Here is a 23,052-nt window from a genome sequence, read left to right as displayed (position 1 = left end):
AAGCTTTTTTCAGCCTCTTAGCCCCTGATTCACTTTGCATCTAAGTCCGTAATCATTACCAACCTCTAGGCTTTCTTTCATGTCGGTTTTCCCACGCTTGTCCCGGTCGTGATCACCAGTACTGCAAGTCAGGACACTGTAAATGCATGTGTGGCTTCAAATCAGCCCCCTGTAATTGGTGTTTCAGACATGAAAGGCATTGTGGGATTAGTCAGTTGCATGGACTCCCTCTGTGACTGAGATGAATTAGAGTATATTAGAGCATTAAAGGTCATGCACAGATAACATTGCATTGCAATTGAGGTTGAGTCGAGCAAGGAAGCCTGCAATGGTCAAATGCGACGTCTTGTAAAATGACAATTCTTTCAGAATTTTTTTTCCACCTCATGTTGACTTAAGTTCTTCAGTGAAACACAAAAACGGATATTTGGAAGAATTTCTACTCTTTTATATTCAATTACAACAAATGTGATCTAAAGCTTTCAAGCTAAAAAAAAGCCATTAAAGTGTCATAAAACTGGTCCAAATGAGCTATATATCAGTCTTCTGAAGTCATACGATATCTTTATGTTAAGAACAGACCAAAATTCACTGATAATTCCTTCTAGTGAGATGTTAACCACTAAATCATCAGTGAGTTGAACTCAGGAACTGGATTAGTCAGGTTTGTGAACGCATCACATTTAAAAAAAAAACTGGGTTAACTGATTCATTGAGAAGTTCCTAGTCAAACGAGTGATTCATTCACAAATCAGACGTCACTTCTTTCGAGAACTTACAGACATGCCTAGAAGAGATCTAGGGTCGGATGTCAAGATTTTCAGTGAATAGCGAGTTCTATTTTGTTCTGTTCTTCACAAACCTGTCTTACGGCTTTAGAAGACGGGTATATAGCACACAAGTCATATATGGACACTTTTTATGATTCTTTTTACGTACTTTCGGGAAAAAAAACAGTAGGCTACAGTGGAATACAAAATTATTTTTGGTGAACTATATCCTTTTAATGGTGTGTAGAAAATTAGGCTGCGTTCCGGTCCAAAATTGACATGCCCTTCACTCGCTAACTTCCCTCCGTCTCATTCACTCGGAAGTGCATCATTGCTTACGTTGCACGAGTGCCCACTACTGGCAGAAACTGCAATGGGCTGATCTGGAACGTCCTAAGCCCTTGATCACTTGGAATCAAATATAGAGTTGATTTATTATTTACAATTTTTTTTCCCTTTAAGAATTTGTTTAATGCAGCATCCAAATGTATATAGGTGTGTTTGGCTTGTTTTATACAAAAAAATTCTAATTAATATATCATAGAGTTGTTTTTGGTGGTGGTGATTAGACGAGATCTGCGTTGACGTCACTATCGTGTTGCATTGTGGTATATGGAACTGCCTGAAGTGTACATATGAAGTAGACTCGGTCAAAATCGAGGGAACGAGGGTCTGTCCATAGAGCTCGGGATCGTTTCGTCACTTCGCAATGCATTGTGGGAATCACGGTACAGAAGTAGATGTACTGTATAGTAGGCAGTACGTAATTACGTTGGTCATTAGATAATATTAGATAATATTAGATAATATTAGGTTTAATTTAGGTTATTTTTAGGAAAATGGTTCAGTATTGCTGTATTGTGAACTGCTGTAATCGGTCTCACGATCGACATGGCAAACGCCTCATAAATCATATAAGTGGTGGTCTTTGTGCTTTGCTTTGTAGTCAACCCCGTTAGCGCTAACGATAACTGATATTTTTATCACATGGTCAATAGATTTTCAGCTGCCAGAGTTAACTAGCTAGCTACATTACATTGAATGTATTCATTTAGCAGTTAACTAAAGTTCTGCTGTTCAGATTAATGTTAAAGCAGTAAGTACGTTACTGTGTTTTGGGAACAAGCTGTTATACTGATGTAGCTGCTGTTAGCCAATTCAGCATATCAATTCTCGATTAGCAATGTCACCTCGTTTATTCATCTAGATTTTGGTGGATAGACTTTAGTGTAATACTGACAAGCTATGGCATAATTTGTACCTTACACTTCTAGAAAGCATCAGCCTATAGACACACAAATGCAGTGGTAATTTCCAGTCTCCTCTGTACTGGACCTTAAATGGTATTCTGTTGCTGAAGCTGTAGCTCTGTAGCTTAAATGTTAAGATGCTTTATTATTACTAATAGCTTACATATTATTCTATTGCTGGAGCTCTGTAGTTTAATTGTTATTATTACATGGCTTGGTTGAATACTAATATTGAATGCGGTCTGTTATTTCTTGATAAACAATTTCTTAAAAAACAGAGCATTGCCATGGACACTCCGAGGGGAAGTGCTTAGGGAAGTTCGCAAGTCCGTGTCTAAAAGTGTACTGGAACGCAGCCGTGGTATGCAACATAATTATAATAAAAAACTTATTGAAACGCTATCTTGTAAAAAAAGAAGTGTTCTTAATTGTATTGAATTTTAAATTGCAATGTAGTTAAAATCTTAAAAGTATATATTTTTAAAATATTATATATTTTATATATATTTGTGTAGAAATAATAATGAAAAAAATGAGTCCCCTTTCATGACTTGTGACATATTATTACCCTTTTCACAAGATGTAATATAAATCTATGTCCCCAGAATGTATCTGTGAAATTTCAGGTCAAAATACCAGTACCACCTCAATGCAGTACATGAGATCCACTGGGAGGAGTCGGATCAAGATCCAAGGGGTGGAGATGGGTAGGATTAGGGGTGGGTTTAGGGATTAGATGTGGGTTTAGGGATCAGGGGGCGGAGATGGGTAGGTTTAGGTATATGTAAGGTGGGAGGAGTAGGATCTGAATCCGACTCCTCCCCGTGGATTTCATGTTCTGCAGTGAGGACCATCTCCAAAATACCCCCAGATCATTTATTATAGCTTGTCAAATTGGCCCCTTTTAGGGTGTGAGCAAAAACGCTCCGTTTTGTGTGTGTCCCTTTAAATGCAAATGAGCTGCAGCTTATTCTCAGCGTTAGGAAGATGGCCGATCCTTTACAAGAGCTTCGGCTACTCTGGAAATAACAAAACAGGCTAATTTCAATCATCCAAAATCTCAGAAATAACCTGTAGCAGAGTGAGACTCAGGAAGAGGTTGCAACTTTCAGACGCACCTGGACGTTTCTGAATGGTTAGTGGATAAATGTATCTTGTAGTTGTGTTATTCATCTGATCGACTTGCATGTACCGTCATGTTTAACTTTCACACAAGTTGACACCGTTCCCTGAGGTCTTTATAAGACAGCTGTGACATTTTTTTGTCAAATAGTGTTCTGTGCGGGTCTGTGCCGCCAACGACAGAACAGTTTGCAAGCTTTGAACTTTTGCCTGTGCATTAGAACTGGTTAAGCCCCGTTCACACACAGCCAGCGACTTAGTCGTTATAGTGTCGTTACAGTCGCTTGTGGGCGTTCCTAGTGCTGTCGTTCTAATGTTATTGGTAGACTGCATGTCTGGCCATATCTATAGAAAATACAATCACAAGTGATACAGTATATAAAACTAAGATATCATTCTAAATTGAACAGGAATTAGACTTAAAATACATAAAAGTAGCATTCTGCTGTTGGAGAGTGTTGTATTAACCACAACAGTGCTCAGTCCATTAAAGGTACAATATGCAAGGATTTTTTGCCACCAAGGGTCGCTAACCTCTTACAATAACAAAGGCATATACTGATGACGTATATTCCACATTAAAGGGATAGTTCACCCAAAAATGAAAATTCTGTCAGTATTTACTCACCCTCGTGTTGTTCCAACCCCGCAAAACCTTCGTTCATCTTCGGAACGCGAATTAAGATATTTTTGATGAAATCTGAGAGCTGGATCACTCCTCCATAATAGTCCATAGGCTTCTTGAGGGATTGAAACTTGCCGGCCTCGAAAGGTTATTAAAGACATCGTTAAAATAGTCCAAGTGACTACAATGGCTCAATATTAAGTTTATCAAGAGACGAGAATACTTTTTGTGCGCAAAAACAAACATAAATAATGACTTTATTTCAACTAATCATTTCCTTCTCTATGGCCCTCTAGTCAGTTAAACTAGTGTAATTGCATAGAGCTTCGTCACACGAAGGCTCACTGTTGGCCGACGCTGGTCATGTGGGTGATGCGTGTGACGTACAACAACAGATCATATGCTGTTAAACTAGTAACCTGACTCGGGGCCCAGAGAGAAGGAAATGAATAGTTGAAATAAAGTCGTTATTTTTGTTTGTTTTTTGCGCACAAAAAGTGTTCTCGTCGTTTGATAAACTTAAGATTGAGCCACTGTAGTCACTTGGACTATTTTAACAATGTCTTTTTTCGAGGCCGGCAAGTTCAAACCCTCAAGAAGCCTATGGACTAGTATGGAGGAATGATCCAGCTCTCAGATTTAATCAAAAATATCTTAATTCGTGTTCCGAAGATGAACGAAGGTCTTACAGGGTTGGAACAACATGAGGGTGAGTAAATACTGACAGAATTTTCATTTTTGGGTGAACTATCCCTTTAAGCTGAATTATGGATCTTGTCGTCAAGCTGGTGGATCTTTTATGGATTAGTGAATACATTAATGTTTTTAACATGACTGTGGTATGAAGCAGGGTGCGATTGCTAGACGTATACCAGTGCCAAACGCAACGCGAGTCCCACGGATATAAAAGAATAAGGACATTTCATTCTACCGAACTACACGCAAGTGCTGGATTAATACTCACACAGGTCTAACAGTTACACTATCACACTAAACGTCATTTGAGTGTTTTGAATGTTGTTAGTTAGGTTGTGTGTTGGCTGTATTAGACTAAGTACGTTAACCTAGATCAACATTAGAATAACATACAGATCATATTCTAACATTTCATTATGTTGAACTAAATAACATTGATTAACATTGATAACATTTGTTTTATGTACATTTGCTCACCTGTCTAAAAGTACACGCAACACTCGCGTCTCTGTCAAGTCGAAGTTAGACGCAGACGTGGAGCTCTCGGCATCTCGAAAGATGTTGATCTTCGTTTTAGTCCTCTTTTTGTCTCAAAGTCTGCTTGCCATGATCCAAAATGTTTGAACAAAACAACAACAGCGTGAGCGTCCTGCTAGGCGGGCCAGTTGTCAACGTCTGTCGCCATGATTACTGTGGCAGTACGAGGTCCTTCCTGGCGGAAACCAAGGGTAACGCGGATATGACGTCATTGACTGGCGACTCCTCATCCCTGCTCACACGCCCCGTTTCCTTGGTTAAAATCGCAATTTTCTCACGATTTACAAATTTTTTGAAACATTTGGGATATTGTAAGTAATCAATTAAACAAAATATATAACATTGGCCTTGTGGTTTTTGTATATTTTACTGCAAAAATCCTACATATTGTACCTTTAAATTATTGATTAATGATAGATATATCAACAAATTAAACTTACTCATACTGTCAAAAATGACTAAAACTTCATTCGAATTTAACAAATTATACATTTTCTTGTACTTAATCAACAATGCAGGGGGAACTGTTATATGAACTGCAGCAGTGCTAAACTTGGATATCATATAACAACACACAAATTATAGTAATCAAACTCACTAAGACTGCTGACAGTATCATATAAAACAGTGAAACTCTGGAACTCTGTTCTGTCTTGCCTGCACTCGAGACGGTGACGTGAGCTCCACAGTCTTCACTCCAGTTGGTTGTCGCTAGCGAAGTTTGCTTCTCATTTGCATAAAGTTGAAATTTCTGAACTTTTGTCGCTTGTCTCGTGTCGCTTAAATTAATGGGATTATGTTGTTTTTCGCTGCGTGTCGCTGTTGGTGTGAACAGGGTTTTACACTGTTGTCGCTTGGGAAAACCAAATGGCGGCGTCGTGGGTGGAAACGTGCAGATTAAGGGGCGGTAATATTATAATAAGATCCCCTTCCTACGTCAGAAGGGGAGCTAAATCTGATCGTCTAATTTTTTTACATGCTTGCAGAGAAAGACTTACCAAAACAAAGTCAATTTTCTCATTTTCTGGGTTGGTAGATGCACTGTGGACCCGATTATAGCCCTTAGTCAAATTTTCATGATATGTCCCCTTTAACATTTCAAAACACAATTAAGTACACTTTTAAAAAGTGGACTTTGTAATAACGTTAGATTAAACGTTTTACTTTAAAGTATCATTATGTTTTAATAATCTTTTATTTTGCTTCAAAGAAGAACACTTATTTTGGGGGGTTGCCTAAAATTTAAAGTATGATATAGCCTAATAGGCACTCTTTTTAAAAGTATGTTTTTTTAATGTACTTCTTTTTAGCAAATGCTTCCTTCCCAGTCTTAGCTTGAATAAAACTGGTGTTAGCAGTTAGCCTGAATTAATATTAGCCTCAGAATTTATTCCAATCTGCAACATTGTGATATTTTTACATGTTAACTACTTGCGAAACTCACCAACATGCAACGGTTTTGTTCCCACTGCATCAGATAACAGTAGCTCGGCTCTTGCGATGCCAGTTGTCTTTTCTGGCAGTGCTTTTGGTGGTGTCAGGGTAGACCAGCGTCTTCCAGCTTCTGTTTGTCCTGTGACTGCAGCTGTTCCACCACCCCCAACCTCCCAGCCCACCTTACCACCAGCAGTCTTGTCACAGCCGGTAGCAGCCAGTCTGAAACCAGTGGCTATGAGAAAGACCCAGAGGGGATGCAGAGGGCTTCAGGGAAGATGATGTCTGTGGAATTGAGAGCCCTATAACTGCCTGTGTGGAAAGAATGAATGATTAGCCCTCTGCATCTCCTTTTGTGTCAGATTAAGCTTGTCGACTCACACTTGATAAAGGGGTGTCCAGTGGTTGTCAGGGATGTGGTGGCGCATCGACACACATTGCAGCGGCACCTTTAAGGTGAAGGGCCTGAGTGGCAGAAGGGGATATTTCAACACCACGAGACACTGGCTGTCAGAGCTAATGAACCTGTTCGAATCTCTGTTTTGACAGTAAAAAGCCAATATGCACAGCCATTGGGTCCATCCCCTTAATGCACATCTTCCAGTGTTGACTGCTTCTGCCAAGCAGCAGATTTACTTGTACCTGTACATGATAAGCAAACCCACAATGGATGATGCTTGATCAGGTGCCAAAAAGTGTTGTTTTAAAGGGGCATTCGGCAATAATAACAAATGAACATGAGCAGCGGTAGAGAGGGGACAAGGGTGCGCAAGTGAGTTTTTTTATGACATTGTTGTGAAATATACGCCTCACAGCTGTAGGGGGAGCTCGTTGAGAAAACATGCAACAGCAAAAGTGAAAATCAGCGAAGAAATAGCTAGGGTTGCCGAATGCCCGTTTAAATTCCTTCCTGTAAATGATGAATGCAATCTCGAAGTATGTGCAAACCAAAAAAATATTTTATTTAATTACTATTATTTTATTTAATATATTATACCTATACTTTTTATATTTTTAAATTATATTTTAATATATGCAGTGTGTGTAAATATATATATATATATATATATATATATAAAATAACAAGGGCAATATATTAGTGCTGTCAAATCGATTAAGCACATCTAACAAAAGTTTTTGTTTATATAATATATGCGTGTATAAACACCCATATACACATATGTATGCATATAAAAAAGTTTTATGTTGGATGTGATTAATCATTTTGACAGCACTTTTAACAAATCTTTAGAGTGTTATCTTATATATATACACGCAATGTTATAAATCTCTAAAACTAGTGACTGTCTGCAAATAGTTGAATCAAAACCTTAGTTTTGTGGTTTTTCCAAACATTTATAAAGTAGACAATATAACTTTGCCACTGCTTTACTGTTCTAATAACAGGATCTGATATTGAGGGCACATTCTGCCTTTGTATATTAAAATGAAATGGATATTTACATTTGCTTAGATTAACATCCTAATCTGTCACACACTAAAGGGACACCATTTTCATTTGTAAAATTGCATAATTGTAGATTAATGTCAACAGCACTTTTCAGCGGGCAGCACCACAAACATAAGCCAAGTTGGATCTGAGTCTTTGGGCTCTCAAGGCACGGTTAACTTTGTCTGGCAGGGATCTGGCTTCGCTAAAGAAAGAGGATATCATGTACCCGCCTCAGTTGCGCAGAAGAATTAATAAATTGATTCTGCCAAGATCGAGGCCGGAAGCATTTCTAAATAAATAACAGGGTAATAAATAAGGGGTTGATCCCATAAAAGGTGGGAAAAACTCGCGTGGTCCCAGGGCTGGGCTGAGCAAGAAGGGGTTTGGGATCACAGCAGCAGAATTGCCTGGAATATAAGAGTGGGTGGGTGGGATTTAATGCTAATGCTAACAGTCATTGGGAGGGCTTCTCCAAAACTAGTGACTAGGTTGTGGGATGACTAGATTTCAGGGCAAGATGAGAATAAGATAAGACCTCTTTTATAGCACCATTCTAGAGCATGCAGGAAGACGCAACAGCCAAATGGAGGAGAACCAACATTGGAGCCTGCAGTTGGCTCTGTGTGCAGTAGATTTAAAAGACAGTATTTACTGGAAGTGTAGTTGGAGAGAAAACATTATGCTTTCCTATTTGATTCAAACTCCATCTAGCTTTTGTAACTCATCAGATTTTAGGATATTCTACCAATTATTAGCAATAATGATATATTCCAGTAGCACTGTTTTATTTAAGTGTCAATGTTTGTCCCCTGGCATTTGTTCAATTCCCTTTATCAAGGTGTGTAATATATATAGATCAGTTTAATTCTCCATTCTCAAATATTTTGATAGAAATTTCACAAATATTAAGTGTATGCTATTATAAATAAATAATTGGTTAGTCAAATACTAAATTCTTTTCGTGAAAAAAAAACAACTTAAATATAACTAAATTTTAGACAAAATATTTTGGTATGTTTAACTCAAAGAATCAAGTAAATGATCAGATTTTATTAAGTTAATAAAGTTAATTATTACTGTGATATTTACTAATCATTTTTTTGGAGTGTAGGGGTCTATCTGAATAATAGATTATATGAATTTATATTAATTAAATGTGCCATTATCCCTAATCCCTATACTCAACAATTAGTATTAAATTAGTATTATTTTTTCATCACATTCAACACTGACTTGAGAGGGAAAATACAGATATTTGATCGCTAGGTCATTGCGGTGTCACAGAAAACATAGCAACATAGGCCTCATAGAATATTATAAAATACAGGCGCATTTTTGCCCTTAACTCTGGGTAATTTCTATCCTTGAACATTGAAAAGTGGCTATTACTGCTGATTTTTAATGCTTCATAACCATTCTGGACTTCTTTCAAAGAAACAGAGAAGCCAGGCTGTCTGTAATTGTTATAGCCGTGCTAGTCCAGGCAACACCAGCAGATGAGGGTGTAGATGTGGATGAAGCAGAAGGTTTTACTGCCCTGAAGCTGCATCATTATGTGAAACCAAGTTTGAGTGTGTCGGCAGTATGGAACATGCTCGTTTGAGCATGTGTGTGTGTGTTATGTTTTAGAGCGCACACAGTGGTATTGGAGTGTCAGTTGTGTGCTACTGGTTGAATACTGTCAAATCCACACTGCCTCCTGCTGCCCCCTGCCGGGCCTCTGTCACATGTTCAGAGAAACAGACACAGATGCATCTTGTTTGTATTCCTAAGTTTAAGGGAATCTTATTGTTGTAACAATTAATGACTACTAGGACTAGACAGTCATGTTGTGGTTATGGAATGATATGTGAGGCATTGGGAAAGTACTCGTATAAGCCTGATTGTAGAATTATTTCTTCAAATAATGCTTGGACATGCATAGCTTGAGGCTGGCAATCAAAGTTATTCAAAAATACTTGTCAAGTTGCCAATAGTGGAAGCATATTCATGCACAGACAATCTTTCAGGCAGCCGATGACACTAAGCGCATAAATTCCGCTGTTACTCAACCAACTGTGCATCAGGAGCACATCCGTGGCTATCCTGACCGATCAGTTTAGCAGGAGGTGGGCCGTATGTTTAATTATTACCAATGCAAATACTCAGTGAGCACGCCAATTAATGCGGTGTCATACATTTAGAGGCGTATTGTATGGACACAAAGAATCCTTTTCTGAGCCAGTGTTATAAATCAGTCGGTTATGTCATCCAGTGACAATGCAGGACAATGTGGCTGTGTGACTCTCCCTCGGTGGACAGCAGAGGGAGGTGGTCCCTGGCCCTATGTGTGCCCTGTGGGACTAGTACAGGTCCCCCATCAAAGTCAAGCTATCAGTGCAGTAATGCTAACCAAAAGTTGATTCACGATTCCTGTCCATTCAGCAAACTGTAGAAGATCTTTAAAAGAAATTGATTTAAAATTGGACTTATTTGGATGTAAGCTCACCAAAAAAGCTAAATATATTGGGAATGCACATTTCTACAATATAAATGTGTGTCTCTTCAAATTCTTTCCCAGTGTTTGAATTTATTAGAATTAACATTAAATAGTTTTTTTGTTGTTGTATTTTTTCCGTTTAATGCCGTAATTCATTTGACTACATGTATTTATAGATTGTGTTTTTTTTCTTGTTTCAGACTTTTGAGACCATGGAATGAATGAAAATCCACGATAAAACAGGAATTATTATGTTGAAAACGATGATAATCTAAACAAATGGTCAAATAAACATGGAACCATTTTTATACTTATTGGGTGAAATGTAATTCAAGTAAATTTTTCAAAGAATTATGACCTGGTGTCATTTCCACCACACTGGACACTTATTTATTTATTTTTTATAAAGTTGTTGTATTTATTAATCAAGAAGACAACATTGTCAGTAAATAGTTCAAGATGAAATATAAGAAGTGTGGAAAAATCTAAGATAAAACGGTAAGTATTAATTTCCAATGAAGCTTTAATTTTATAAAAGTGTGAAAAAATTATTTATTGTGTATATTTCAGATACATAAATGCTTGCTATGACATTAGCCTGACAAAATGATATTTTAAATATGTAATTTCCATCAGTGGACAAATTAAGTAATTAAGATTTTATTTTATAAATGTCAGCTTGGCCAAAAGTGGCTGTAGTTGGAAAATACACCTAAATACCTTCTTTATTCAGTCGCACCACTGACAGTAATCAAAATCATTGTTCAAAATCTGTTTCTTTATTGCAACTTTCATTTTTTGGTTCTTTAGATAATTGTTGTTGAAGTAACTTCAGCTGTGCTTGTTAGCACTTGCAAGGTTCTTTTTTATTTTGTCTTACCTTGCACAGGAATGGCACTCTCTAATGCAGGTAGCCTAATAGTTAATTTCATGAAGTTTCATAATAGTTTCATAAAGTCTATTAGTCATTTGGCAGTATGAGACGGTGAGAAGCTGTGATCCTATGAACCCTTGTTTATTCCCCGTCAGTCCTCTCCACCCTCTTAACACCTTTCCTTTCCATCATTCTGTCTTTTTTCTCTCTGGGTGTCTGTACCAGCACAGGATGGGATTGGGGAGCAGGGATGGGCACTGATGTGTGCCTAATGGCCCGTCTCCACCTCTATGGATCAGCGTTCCACATGGCTAATGACTGACCTCCTCATGGTCCACGGCTTACTCCTTTATCAACCTTCACAATACCTGACATTCATCTGACATCCCTCCTTTATCCCATCAATATTGCCCTCAAATCCACATTGTCCTAACGCTATTCCTTAAAATTGCCTCCACTACCTATCGTATTAGTCGACAAGAGCTGGGGGTGGGGCTGCTGTGACATGGGTCTTAACTGATTATATGGCACAAATTTTGACCATTGAAGCATGAGGTCTGATTTTTAGGCTTTTAGAAATGCAGTTACTTTGAGATGTTAAAGTGAGGAAAAGATGTGAATTCTTCTTAAAAGTATGTTTAGTATGATGCTGCTGGTCACTGCTGTCATATTTTGAAGGCTTGTTTTCAGAGCGCGTTCATTGTCGGTGGGATTTGCTCTGGTGCGGAGTTCTCCGCTAGCTCGCTGCATCATGTTGGGATTGCTGATCTTTTTCCTGATATTTGTTTCCTGTGGGCTTACGGCCTACACACAGACCCTTTCCTCCATCCGGGCCTCTCGTTGGGAAAACAAAACATTTGAGATCCAGGGCTTGTTCTCCGATCAGCTCAAACTTACCCTTATAGACAGGCGTCAACATAATGCCTCCGTGAGGATGTAGGGATGAAGCACAGTTGCCCGTTCACAAAGACACCTGTGAAATTTTCAGATGGATTCATGCTCGTGCATGTTGACAAAAAATTGTAGAATTTTTTTTTTGCTTTGTTTCTGAAGAGAACAGTAATTTCAAATATGAATCTTTGGTAACACTTTAGTTTAGGGTCCATTTCTCAATAATATTAACTAGTTGCTTATTAGCATGCATATTACTAGGATATTGGCTGTTTAGTGCTTCTATAGCACATGTTAATGCCTTGTTCTGCATGACCATATTCTAAATCCCTTAATCCTACCCAATACCTAAACTTAACAACCACCTATAACAGTAATTAGGAGTCTATTAAGGCAAAATTTGTAGTTAATAGTTAGTTAATAGTGAGAAATGGACCCTAATCTAAAATGTGAGCGAATCCTTTATTATAAAGATTTATAACAACTAATAAATATACACTACAATAAAAAACAAATTGGGGTCGGTAAGATTTTTAAATATTTTTGAAAGAATTATCTTATTTATGCTGATGATACATTTCTTTGAATAAAAGTACAGCACACAACAGTAACATTGTGAAATAGCAGCAAACGCAAACAACTGCATTGTGTTTAATATCTAATCATCACGTTGACTGATTTCTGCATGTTCTTTTGAGCAGGACAGGTGGACAAGAAGTCCATATTGACCTTGAGCCATGTTGTCTAAGACCCACTAATACTAGTCACAACTTTGTAAAAGGGAGGGAATTTGTGTGTATGGCCTAAGCTGTCTCACAGTGACCTCATGGGGTGACAAGTGACCTCTCCCGCTGCACAGATCTTCTGAGACGCACCATTGAAGTGTAACGGCGCAGAGAGCCCAGCTTGAACTTTGACCCCTGGCTCCCCAGGAGCCTTTGCTCTGTTGTAGACGATTCAGCTCACACAACTCACAGGGACTGTGGCTATCAATCAAACAGTGGACGGGAACAGAACCAATGTACATCAAGAAGCCGTTTTAACATGCCAGGTTTTAGGCCAGGACAGCATATGGTCTTTTTACTCCTGATGATAGACATGGAACACATCTGTTTGTTCAACACAGCAAGACACGTCCCTTAAGATCTGACAGGCGGGTGGAAGTCTTGAATAAACCCAAGCCAGCGCCTCAAGGGACAGGTTTCTTAACTGGGGGAAGGGGTGATTCTGTTCATCCTTATAAAGCTTTCATGAAAACCCCCAAGAACACAGGGTCATGCTATTGATTGAACCTATGAGAGGAAGCAGTTGTGACCTATAATTCTTACTGAAGACGGGAGCTGAGAACGGCAAGCAGAATGACACCAAGTTGAAAGGGTACATGCATACGCTGTTGACTTCCCTGTGAATTGTAGATGGGCAGCTGGGATAGTGGAGACGAAATGGTGATCCCCACGTTACGTCTGGGACAGTTGGAATGTTTTCAAAATGGAGATGTACTATTTGTCCATCTTGGTCTATTTAAATCCTTGATGTGTGTTTAACAACATGTACACATGCTTTAGGGTCCCCGAATGCTTTTATTGACAGTTAATGTTGACGTCGGATTCTTGAAATCCTCTAGTGATCTTCTGTGATATCAGTGAATTAATGTTATTTGAATGCACTTTGTATGGCTTTAGCTGTTCACATTTATACGTGTCTGTAAAAACAATGTCTTTAAAAGTGTTTTAAAAAAATAAGTCATAAAAGTGTCAACTTTTATGACTTAGATCATAAAAGTTGATCTAACTTTTATGTTAGATCAACTCCTAGATCATGTTATCTTACTGACGCCAAACTTATGGAGCATACAACATATATGTAATAAACAGACCAAAAAGACTGTGTTTAGGTAAACTACTCATTTAATGAATATCTGAATATCTTTAGCCTAATGACAACTATATACTATGTCTTGACATACTATGTCTACCAAAGAAAGTTAAATACATAAGATATTAGATTGATAATGAGATGCAAAAGTGAAACAAAAAAAGGTATAGCACAAAAATAGTACAAATGGAGTGAAGAATAGAGAAGACAGATGCAGAGCAGCCTTCTGATGGTGTACTCAGTCAGAAACCTGATCTTATTGTCTCCATTGAGCTCTGTATGGAGGTCAGAGGCTGCTTTCACAGATGTCCTACCCTTTGACCTCTGCTGGGCTCATGGTTAGAGCTGCTTTCCTGAAAAGCCGTTGTTAGCGATGACTGGGGGTCACCTTTGCCACAGTACTTAACCTGCAACAGCTAGTAAAATTTATATCCACTTTTAACTGGTAGTAGAATCACTGATGGTGGCTCTTTAACAGTGACCCCTACTCAGCTCAGTTTCCACTTTTACAAATTGCTTTTACTTAAGAAAAAAAACTAACCAATCAAGTAACTTTGAGATATATTTGCCTGTTTCATGCCATAAGCATATGCGGCTTGAGCAGTGAATAATTTTCGACGCTCATGTTAACAATTGAGAATGTTCACATCAGAAAGGATGAGTGTCAGAGTCTTAACTCCTTAACTGTCACCCCCCTCTTTTGATAATTGACATTAAAATGCACTATACAAACTTAAATGGTTGTAATTCAAGAATGCTTTGGAATATAGACCTAAGTTTGGTCTTGTTTTAAAGAAAACAATCAGCAGATTATTACTGAAGTGAAAGCAATTTAAGTATGAAAAAGTTATGGAAGTTATAATTTATAGTAAATCAAATATACTTTATAAATATATATTTTTTAATATAAAATAAATATTTTACAAAATATTTTTTACTATAAAATTACTATAAAATGAAAGCTATATATCTAACCAAGTTGTGTTCCAAATTTAAAGTTGATATCACACAAATTGAAGTTCCCATGAGATTTTGTTTAGGCGTTATACCAAAAATAGCCACCGGGTGCCATTGAATTCCATTGAATTTTATTGTATGCATTCTGCCATAACAAATTAATAAATTCCTATCCAAATATCACTTCTGTCACTAAATTTGGAACCTTGAGACTCAGACCTTTCTGACAATATGTGTTTAGATTTATATGTGTCAAGATTAGAAAAGGTTTTGATAATAAATTATGAAAGATGATGCCCAAAAGGGGAGGGGCCTAATAAAAAAATACCGTTTCTATGATAACGCAACGTCCAATTTCAAAACGGTTTTCACAGGATGAATTCTGAGTTCGTAAGCTTGTCGACTTTTTGTGACAAAGGTCAGAAACTCCTGTGATGACGTCGATTTTTTGAGGCGCACTCTTGTCATAAATTCATATATTACTGTTCATACATAATTTGTAAGAAAAAAACAGCGCTAAAATATCTATTTAGGAGTCCTAGACCTTTCCAACGATATATAGTTTGTCATAATTAGATTAGGATTTAATAGTAATATAAAGTTAGATCTCCCGTATACGGGATGGTGACAGTTAAGGGTTAACATGTGACTTTTATATAGCAGTTTGATAAACAATACAGTTATACTGAGTCCCTTATGTTTTAGATGCAATATTTCCACTTACTTTGTCTATTTTTCCTCCACCAACAAAAATAGTTTGAAATTAAGCCAAAGCTGTTGCTCATCTTCAAGTAACTCACAGTACACTTATAGAAATTAAAGTTCAGAAAGGGTGGTTTCAGAGTGACATCTTTTTTTTTTTTAGTGTGAAGAATATTTTAATAATATAAAGAACATTTTCCCTACTATGGAGAACCTTTCGTGCAATGGAAAGGTTCCATGGAGTTTAAAGGTTCTTCATGGAACCATCAATGCCACTAAAAAAATAAATAACTTTATTTTTTAAGAGTGTAGGTGGTTTTCCTTCTTGAAATAATCCGTGCTTTTGAATGATTTGGTTGAGTAAATTATTTATTGACTCAATCAACCATACATCTAAATATGCCTACTTCCTCACTATATAGTAGGTATAAATAAGTACATGAAAAGAGTAGTATATCGGAAATCATTGTATGCATAAAACATTAGTTAGAATAATACCCATATTGCCTTTTACTTCCAAAGTGTGCATTCGATGGATACCTTACTATCCCATGAGGCAATGGGAGAGGATTTGTGAATGTTAGTGAACTAGGTCAAATGATAATTATTACATGATGTAGTACATTTGGATTACATACACACATGCATACTTCATAACACACTCGTAATATCGCGAGCGGGCGGGGTCGCCGTGAGCGCTGGGCGAGCAGGTACGAGTTGTGAGGCGCCAAAATTGTAGCTGCATACCCCTCTGATACCCCTTTTCCACCAAAGCGTTTTGAGAGCCGGTTCGGAGCCGGTGCCTGCGCGCGAACCAGTTCTTTGTGTTTCGACAGCCAAAGAACCGGTTCTCGGCCAGGAAAACTGGTTCCAAAGCGGCACCAACTCTTTGCTGGACTAGAACCAGAGAACCGTTCTTTTACCACGTCATGCTTACGTCGGGGGCTGGGGGCGGGTTTAGATGTGTTGTATACATCTTTTCTGACCGCAAAGCCAGGAGAAACATTTGCAGAAACACGATGTAGTCCGCCATTGTAATTGTTATGCTTGAAGTTGGCGCAAGCGTTTCTAGCTTTTTTTTAAATTTTTTTATTGAAAACATTATGTAAGCAAAGAAGAAAACAGTCACAAAATAGAACAAATAAACGGAGAGAAAAAAAAAGACAAGACAGGTGTACATAACTAATCAGAAAAGATTACATATCAAAGGAAAAGATTAAAAGACTTACATATTTCAATTGTTTTTAAAGCCTTCTTGGTTCACGAGTTAGAGATAATCCCAAAGTAATGTTGTACAGTACTTGCAAGCGTTTCTAGCTGAGACGTAAAGCGACGTACACAGTGACGTAACGACGTCGTTCGCTGGGCGCTCTAGAAGTGGAAAAACAAACAGGTTCTGAGGAGGTTCGCAAGTTGAACCAACTCCGAACCAACTTTGAACCAGCACCAGTTCCGAACCCGTTCTTTTTTGGTGGAAAAGGGGTATGAGACTGGGTAGTTGCGCCCCTGGCTGTTGGAGTCGAGCCAACCAGATTTGATATTGCCATATGTACATGGCTCAATTTATAATGGGCATTTATAATTCATATCACATTCAAGGACCCAACTCTTTGACGGATGTGTTCCACCAAGTGTGGGCTGTGATGGACAGGAAGATGTTCGCGCCTTCTTGATAAATGGCTATGTCTGAACAGACTTGCCTGCACAGAGATCTAATAGTGTTACTTCTGTGAAATACAGAGCTTGTGCAGGACTCTAAACTAATTTTACATGCCTCCTACTGACAAGCCCAACACCGGCCATTTGCCATTCAATCCGTCATAAGGGTACAAAGGATGCAAACCTTGTATTTTTGTTGCTTATAAGATTATATTTGTCGTGATTTGTGGACGAGTCTTATTTTGATTCAATAACACTTCAGAACAGCATGCCAAGTGTCAATGTAATAAGGACACAAACCGCAATGATTGTTCTATATAGCTGGAACAGATGAAATTGGTGTGTAGCGCTGGTGATGTTGTTTAGACAGCAGCATACTGTTTGTGTGACAGAATCTGAAGTGTAATACGTATCATTTTGCAGATCCAAGCAGTTTCACTGTCTGCCATTGGCTTACTGAGTGCTTCTTGCTTGCATTAGCAATATTAAATCTCCATTCAGGGCGGTGTTTCTTATTATCTAAATAATTCTACTTTTACTACATTATAGGCAAAAAAAAATCTTGGTGAGGCATTAGACACAATGGACTCATATAGACCATGAGACCACATGAAATCACTCTCATACTATAATGTGGGAACTCTCAGCTGATGTCATTGAGTTTTATGACAACTTGAGTGTAAAGCCAAAGCTCTCAACAGTGGCGTCGGCGTGTGTTAAGGTTAAGAGTTTGAAGGGCTGAGTATGGATGGAGACACTCTTGTTTCCTTCTTTTAAAGGGATAGTTCAACTAAACATGAAGTTTTTGTCCATGCAGTGAAAGTCAGTGTATTTTCGGAATCCACTGACTTTAATGTAATGGACAAAAGCAATTGAAATTCTTCAAATTATCTTCCTTTTCGGCGGTGCCCTGTGTGGCTGCGGCTGCATAGGCTCACGACAGTTTCGAACTCTCCGACCAAATTACTCCGTTTTCCGACCAAATTACTCTGTCTGGGATGGCGGAAACAGTCGCCACGTATCATGAGGTGGTGTATGATCCTCAATATTTGCTGGAATTACGACCATACAGCGACTTTGGGTTCGTAGACAAAAGTGTCCAGGAGTGTCTAAGTAGCCTTGGAGTGCTATGTCGGCAAGTCCCAGCGGCCGATAGATCAGCTGTCTCGTCTACCAATACAAGCCGACAGAGAAGGAAGCAGAGGCGGTGCGACCGAAGGCGGAAGCGAGGCTGTCGGGGAGGATTAACAGCTAGGCTAAAAGCTAATCCCCACAGAACGCCGATTCCATCCATCTTTCTCTCATATGTCCGGTCGCTAGACGGAAAAATGGATCACCTGCACCTGGAATTAACCCCAAATCAAGAGCTTAGAAACTGCTGTGTTTTAATCCTGACAGAGACATGGCTAAATACGTAAATCCCGGATAACGTTGTTGACATTGAAGGATTTACTACATTTCGAGCCGACAGGAGCCGTGAACTCATTGGTAAATCCCGGGGGGGTGGTTTGTGTATTTACACAAATAACAACTGGTGTAAAAATGTTATGACAGTCTCAACTCATTGTTCATCGGACATTGAGTTTTTGAATGTAATCTGCAGGCCTGTCTACCTACCCAGGGAGTTTGGCTGTGTTATTATTACTGCCGTGCACGTGCCTCCCAGTGCCAACACGAAGGTGGCTATGTATGTTCTCTACCAGACCATCAGTGAGTTGCGATCCACTTATACTGAGGGCATCTTCATTGTTGCTGGGGATTTTAACCAGGCCAACATGAGAACAGTTCTTCCACACTTCCACCAGCATATGGATTTTGGAACTAGGGGACAGAACATATTGGATAAGGCGTATACAAACATCAAAGGTGCTTTCAGAACAGCCCCCCGCCCCCAACTTGGCTTGTCAGACCATCTATCTGTTATGCTAATTCCCGCATACAAGCCCCTGCTCATCAGTGGGAAACCTACAGTGAGGCAGGTGAGAATATGGTCAGAGGGGGCAATGGAGGCACTCCAGGACTGTTTTGATTGCTCTGACTGGGACATGTTCAGGACTTCTGCCACCTACGGCGGTCATACGAACATTGATGAGTACGCGATGTCGGTGTTAGCTTACATCAGTAAATGTACAGAGGACGTTAGCGTCATGAAGAACATCATTACCGGAGCTAATCAGAAACCCTGGGTTACTGCAGAAGTACGCAAGATGCTAAAAGCACGGAACACTGCCTTTAAGTCTGGCGATGTAGAGGCTGTGAGAACAGCAAGAGACAATCTAAACCGTGCCATCAGGCTGGCAAAGCGTTCTCATAGTAAGAAAATCCAGGACCTGTTCCAGGACTCAACCAAGACCAGCAACATGTGGAAAGGTATAAGGACCATCACTAACCATAAGGTAACACCTCCTCCAGTAGGTGAGGCTGACACTGACACTGGTTTGAGGCACTAAATAGCACTTGTGCAAAAAAAGCAGTTCCAGATCAGCAAGAAAAAGCACTCTGCTTGGACATAGCTGATGTACGAAAGTCTCTGAGGAGGGTAAATACCCGAAAGCCCCAGGCCCTGATAACATTCAGGGGCGAGTGCTCAAGGATTGTGCAGACCAGCTGGTCTGTGTTCTGACGGATATTTTTAACCTCTCGCTAGACCAGGCCATAGTGCCAACGTGCTCAAAGACTGCCAACATCATTCCAGTGCCAAAAAAATTTCGGATCACCTCACTAAACGACTACCGGCCCATCGCACTGACTTCCATCACAATGAAGTGCTTTGAAAGGCTGGTTAAAGGCTACATTATCTCCAGACTCCCTTCCATGCTGGATCCCTTCCAGTTTGCCTACCGGCCAAATCGCTGCACTGCGGATGCCATCTCCTCCGTCCTGCACCCAAGTCTTGTACACCTAGAGGAGAAGAACACGCATGTTAGGCTGCTGTTCCTGGACTTCAGTTCAGCTTTTAATTCCATCATTCCTCAACATCTGGTAGACAAACTGGGACCCATGGGTTTCAGCTCACCTAACGGAACTGGCTTCTTGATTTCCTCACTGACAGACCGCAATCAGTGAGGGTTGGACAGAATACCTCTAGTGTCATTACTCTCAGTACAGGATCCCCTCAGGGCTGTGTCCTGAGTCCTCGGTTGTTCACTTTGATGACACGTGACTGCGTCCCTAGGCATGCCACAAATCACATCGTGAAATTTGCGTATGACACAGCGGTGGTAGGCCTAATAAAGGATGACAAGGAACTGGCCTACAGAGAGGAGGTGGAGCAGTTGGTGGGCTGGTGCAGAGATAACAGTCTGATCCTGAACGTCGAAAAGACCAAAGAACTCATTGTCGACTTCAGAAAGAACCAGCCCAGCCATGCTCCACTACTCATCAACAACATAAACGTGGAGGTGGTTAGCAGTATAAAGTTTCTGGGTGTGTTCATTACTCACGATCTTACCTGGTCTGTAAACACTGCATCGCTGGTGAAGAGGGCACAGCGGCAGATGTACTTCTTAAGGAGGATGACAAGAGCCCATCTGCCCCCGCCTATCCTCACCACATTTTACAGAAGCACCATAGAGAGCATCTTGACCAGCTGTATCTCAGTGTGGTGTGGAGGCTGTAGTGCCTCTGACTGGAAGGATGTAAGAAGGGTGGTAAGACAGCAGAGAGAATCACCGGCACCTCTCTTCCCTCCATTCAGGACATTGCAGAGAACCGCTGTACCTCTTGGGCCAGGAAAATTTGCGGGGACCCCTCTCACCCCCATTACGGTCTGTTTAGTCTGCTGGCCTCCAGAAAGAGGTTCCGCAGCATGCAGTGTCGGACCTCCAGGTTTCATAACAGCTTTGTCCCCCAAGCCATCAGGCTGTTGAACACTAATAAATAATACTTAGTACTGCAGGTCCTATATTTGACTGCTGTAGATAGATAGATATTTAGATAGCTAAATTATTTATTCCACTTTGCTATTTATATATTTATTATAATCTGTTTGTACAAATTTTTGGGATGAACATTTACACTGCACTGAAACTGTGGCCTATGCAAACGAAATTTCGTTCTGTATACACTTGTTGTATTCTGAATGACAATAAAAGTCTGTCAAAGTCAAAGTCAAAGTTTTTGTGTTTTACAGAAGAAAGTAAGTCAGGTTAGAAAGTCGAATGCAAATCTGGAACAAAATGAGTGTGAGTAAATGTGGACAGAATCTTCATTTTTGGGTGAATTATCCCTTTAAGTTCTAGGAAACACTATTCTCGTGTAGATGGTCTTGCTTAGATTATATTGGAAATGTGTGTGGGATACTTGATTATGCAGACTCACTCGGAGAGCCTCAGGAGATTTAACCAGGCATCCTCAAAAACACTGAGGTTTTGAATTGGCAAAGGAGACAAAAACATTGCATGCATAGTTTTATAATTGCTTTTGATACTGAAGGGATTGTAAACTTTCAACTGACGATCTCAAGTAGACAAGTTTTCAAGGAAATGATCTTCACCTACAAATGTCAGGCAAGCGCTGGCATAATATTTGTTGATTTCCATGACAACTCTTTTAAGAGCACATTCAAAGAAATCAAAGTGAAAGTTAAACGGACATCCTTTGAGGGTTGAGGGTCATGTACCACTTAAGATAAGTCAGGGTTGAGTTGACTCATTTATGTGAATTGGATCGCAAACGCTTCAATGAAACCTTGCAACCATTATTATATCCTCCTAGTATATTAGTCGAGGTTCAGTTGGCTTGGTGATTACTGGCTGGTAAAGTGACAAATGGAGATCTATAGGCCTTATGCGCCAGAGAAACAAGCACTGCCATCTTTAGGATATTGTGTTTGAACTTCTGTTTTTGTGGTAGTTCTGTATATTTCTTTGGCATCGCTGTCAAAGAGTAATTAGCTGGTGAAGTGGATTTACTTATTGTAGAGTTAACAAAAGTTATGAGCATTGTAATAATAAATGTCAGTAGACAGGGAAGATTTTAAAAAAATGAATAAATCCATAAGATCTTACCTTCATGCTGTGGAAATACAAACCAGAAAAAAAGAACACAATGAGCGGGAAAATGGGTGGGGCTACATAAGGTCTATACTGTAGGCTCTTATGTAATGGCGCTGTTCCACTGCATGGTACGGCTCAGGACGGTTCGGCGCGGCACGGTTCGGCTCGCTTCGCTTTTCCACTGCATGGTACGACTCGGCTCGGTGCAGCACGGCTCAGTTGCTTTTCCACTGCAGTTAGTGCCGCTTCAAAGTGGGTGGGATTTTGACTGATCGTTAGTTTATCTGTTCCTCGGCAAAGAACGAGAGGAATGTCTGCACTTCTCGTCCACTGACCACGATTCAGCCATTTCTTTTTTGGAAGTTTTTTTTTCTTCAAGCAATAAGTTTTAAAACCGGTGCTACAGCGGTGGCTGTTACTGGCTATTTATATCTAGCGGATTTGATGTCTCGCAAATACAATGACACTGGTAGTTATGATTCTGTCTGTCTGACCAATCAGTGATCTGCACTGTTTTCACATCACATTTTAGTATCGGTACGGTACGCTTAGAACCTCAACAGAGGTGGTACCATTTAAAGCGAGCCGAAGCGAGCCGTACTGTACCATGCAGTGGAAAAGCGCCACAAGTGAGCCGTACCGAGCCGAGCCGTACCGTACCATGCAGTGGAAAAGCACCAAAGCGTGGTGTACCATACCATGCAGTGGAAAAGCGCCATTAGTGCTCCCAC

At 39.6% G+C, this 23,052-nt stretch overlaps 1 protein-coding gene across 1 annotated transcript in view; it reads left to right on the top strand.

Moving 5' to 3' along the window:
• The first annotated feature begins 4,410 nt into the window (after window positions 1-4,410).
• nmu (neuromedin U) overlaps window positions 4,411-23,052 on the top strand; it is a 367,892-nt gene continuing 349,250 nt past the window's right edge. The window contains exon 1 of the mRNA XM_077220593.1: window positions 4,411-4,476. Coding sequence (XP_077076708.1) covers window positions 4,440-4,476 — 37 coding nt within the window. The 5' untranslated portion in view covers window positions 4,411-4,439. The remainder of the gene's footprint in view (window positions 4,477-23,052) is intronic.

The sequence above is a fragment of the Siphateles boraxobius genome, unplaced genomic scaffold (genome assembly GCF_051911475.1).
Source record: "Siphateles boraxobius isolate OS27281-9 unplaced genomic scaffold, OSU_SipBor_1 8, whole genome shotgun sequence".
NCBI classification, from domain to species: domain Eukaryota; kingdom Metazoa; phylum Chordata; class Actinopteri; order Cypriniformes; family Leuciscidae; genus Siphateles; species Siphateles boraxobius.
The sequence above is the reverse complement of the archived record's forward strand: the minus strand, read 5'-3'. Positions and strand labels throughout refer to the sequence as shown.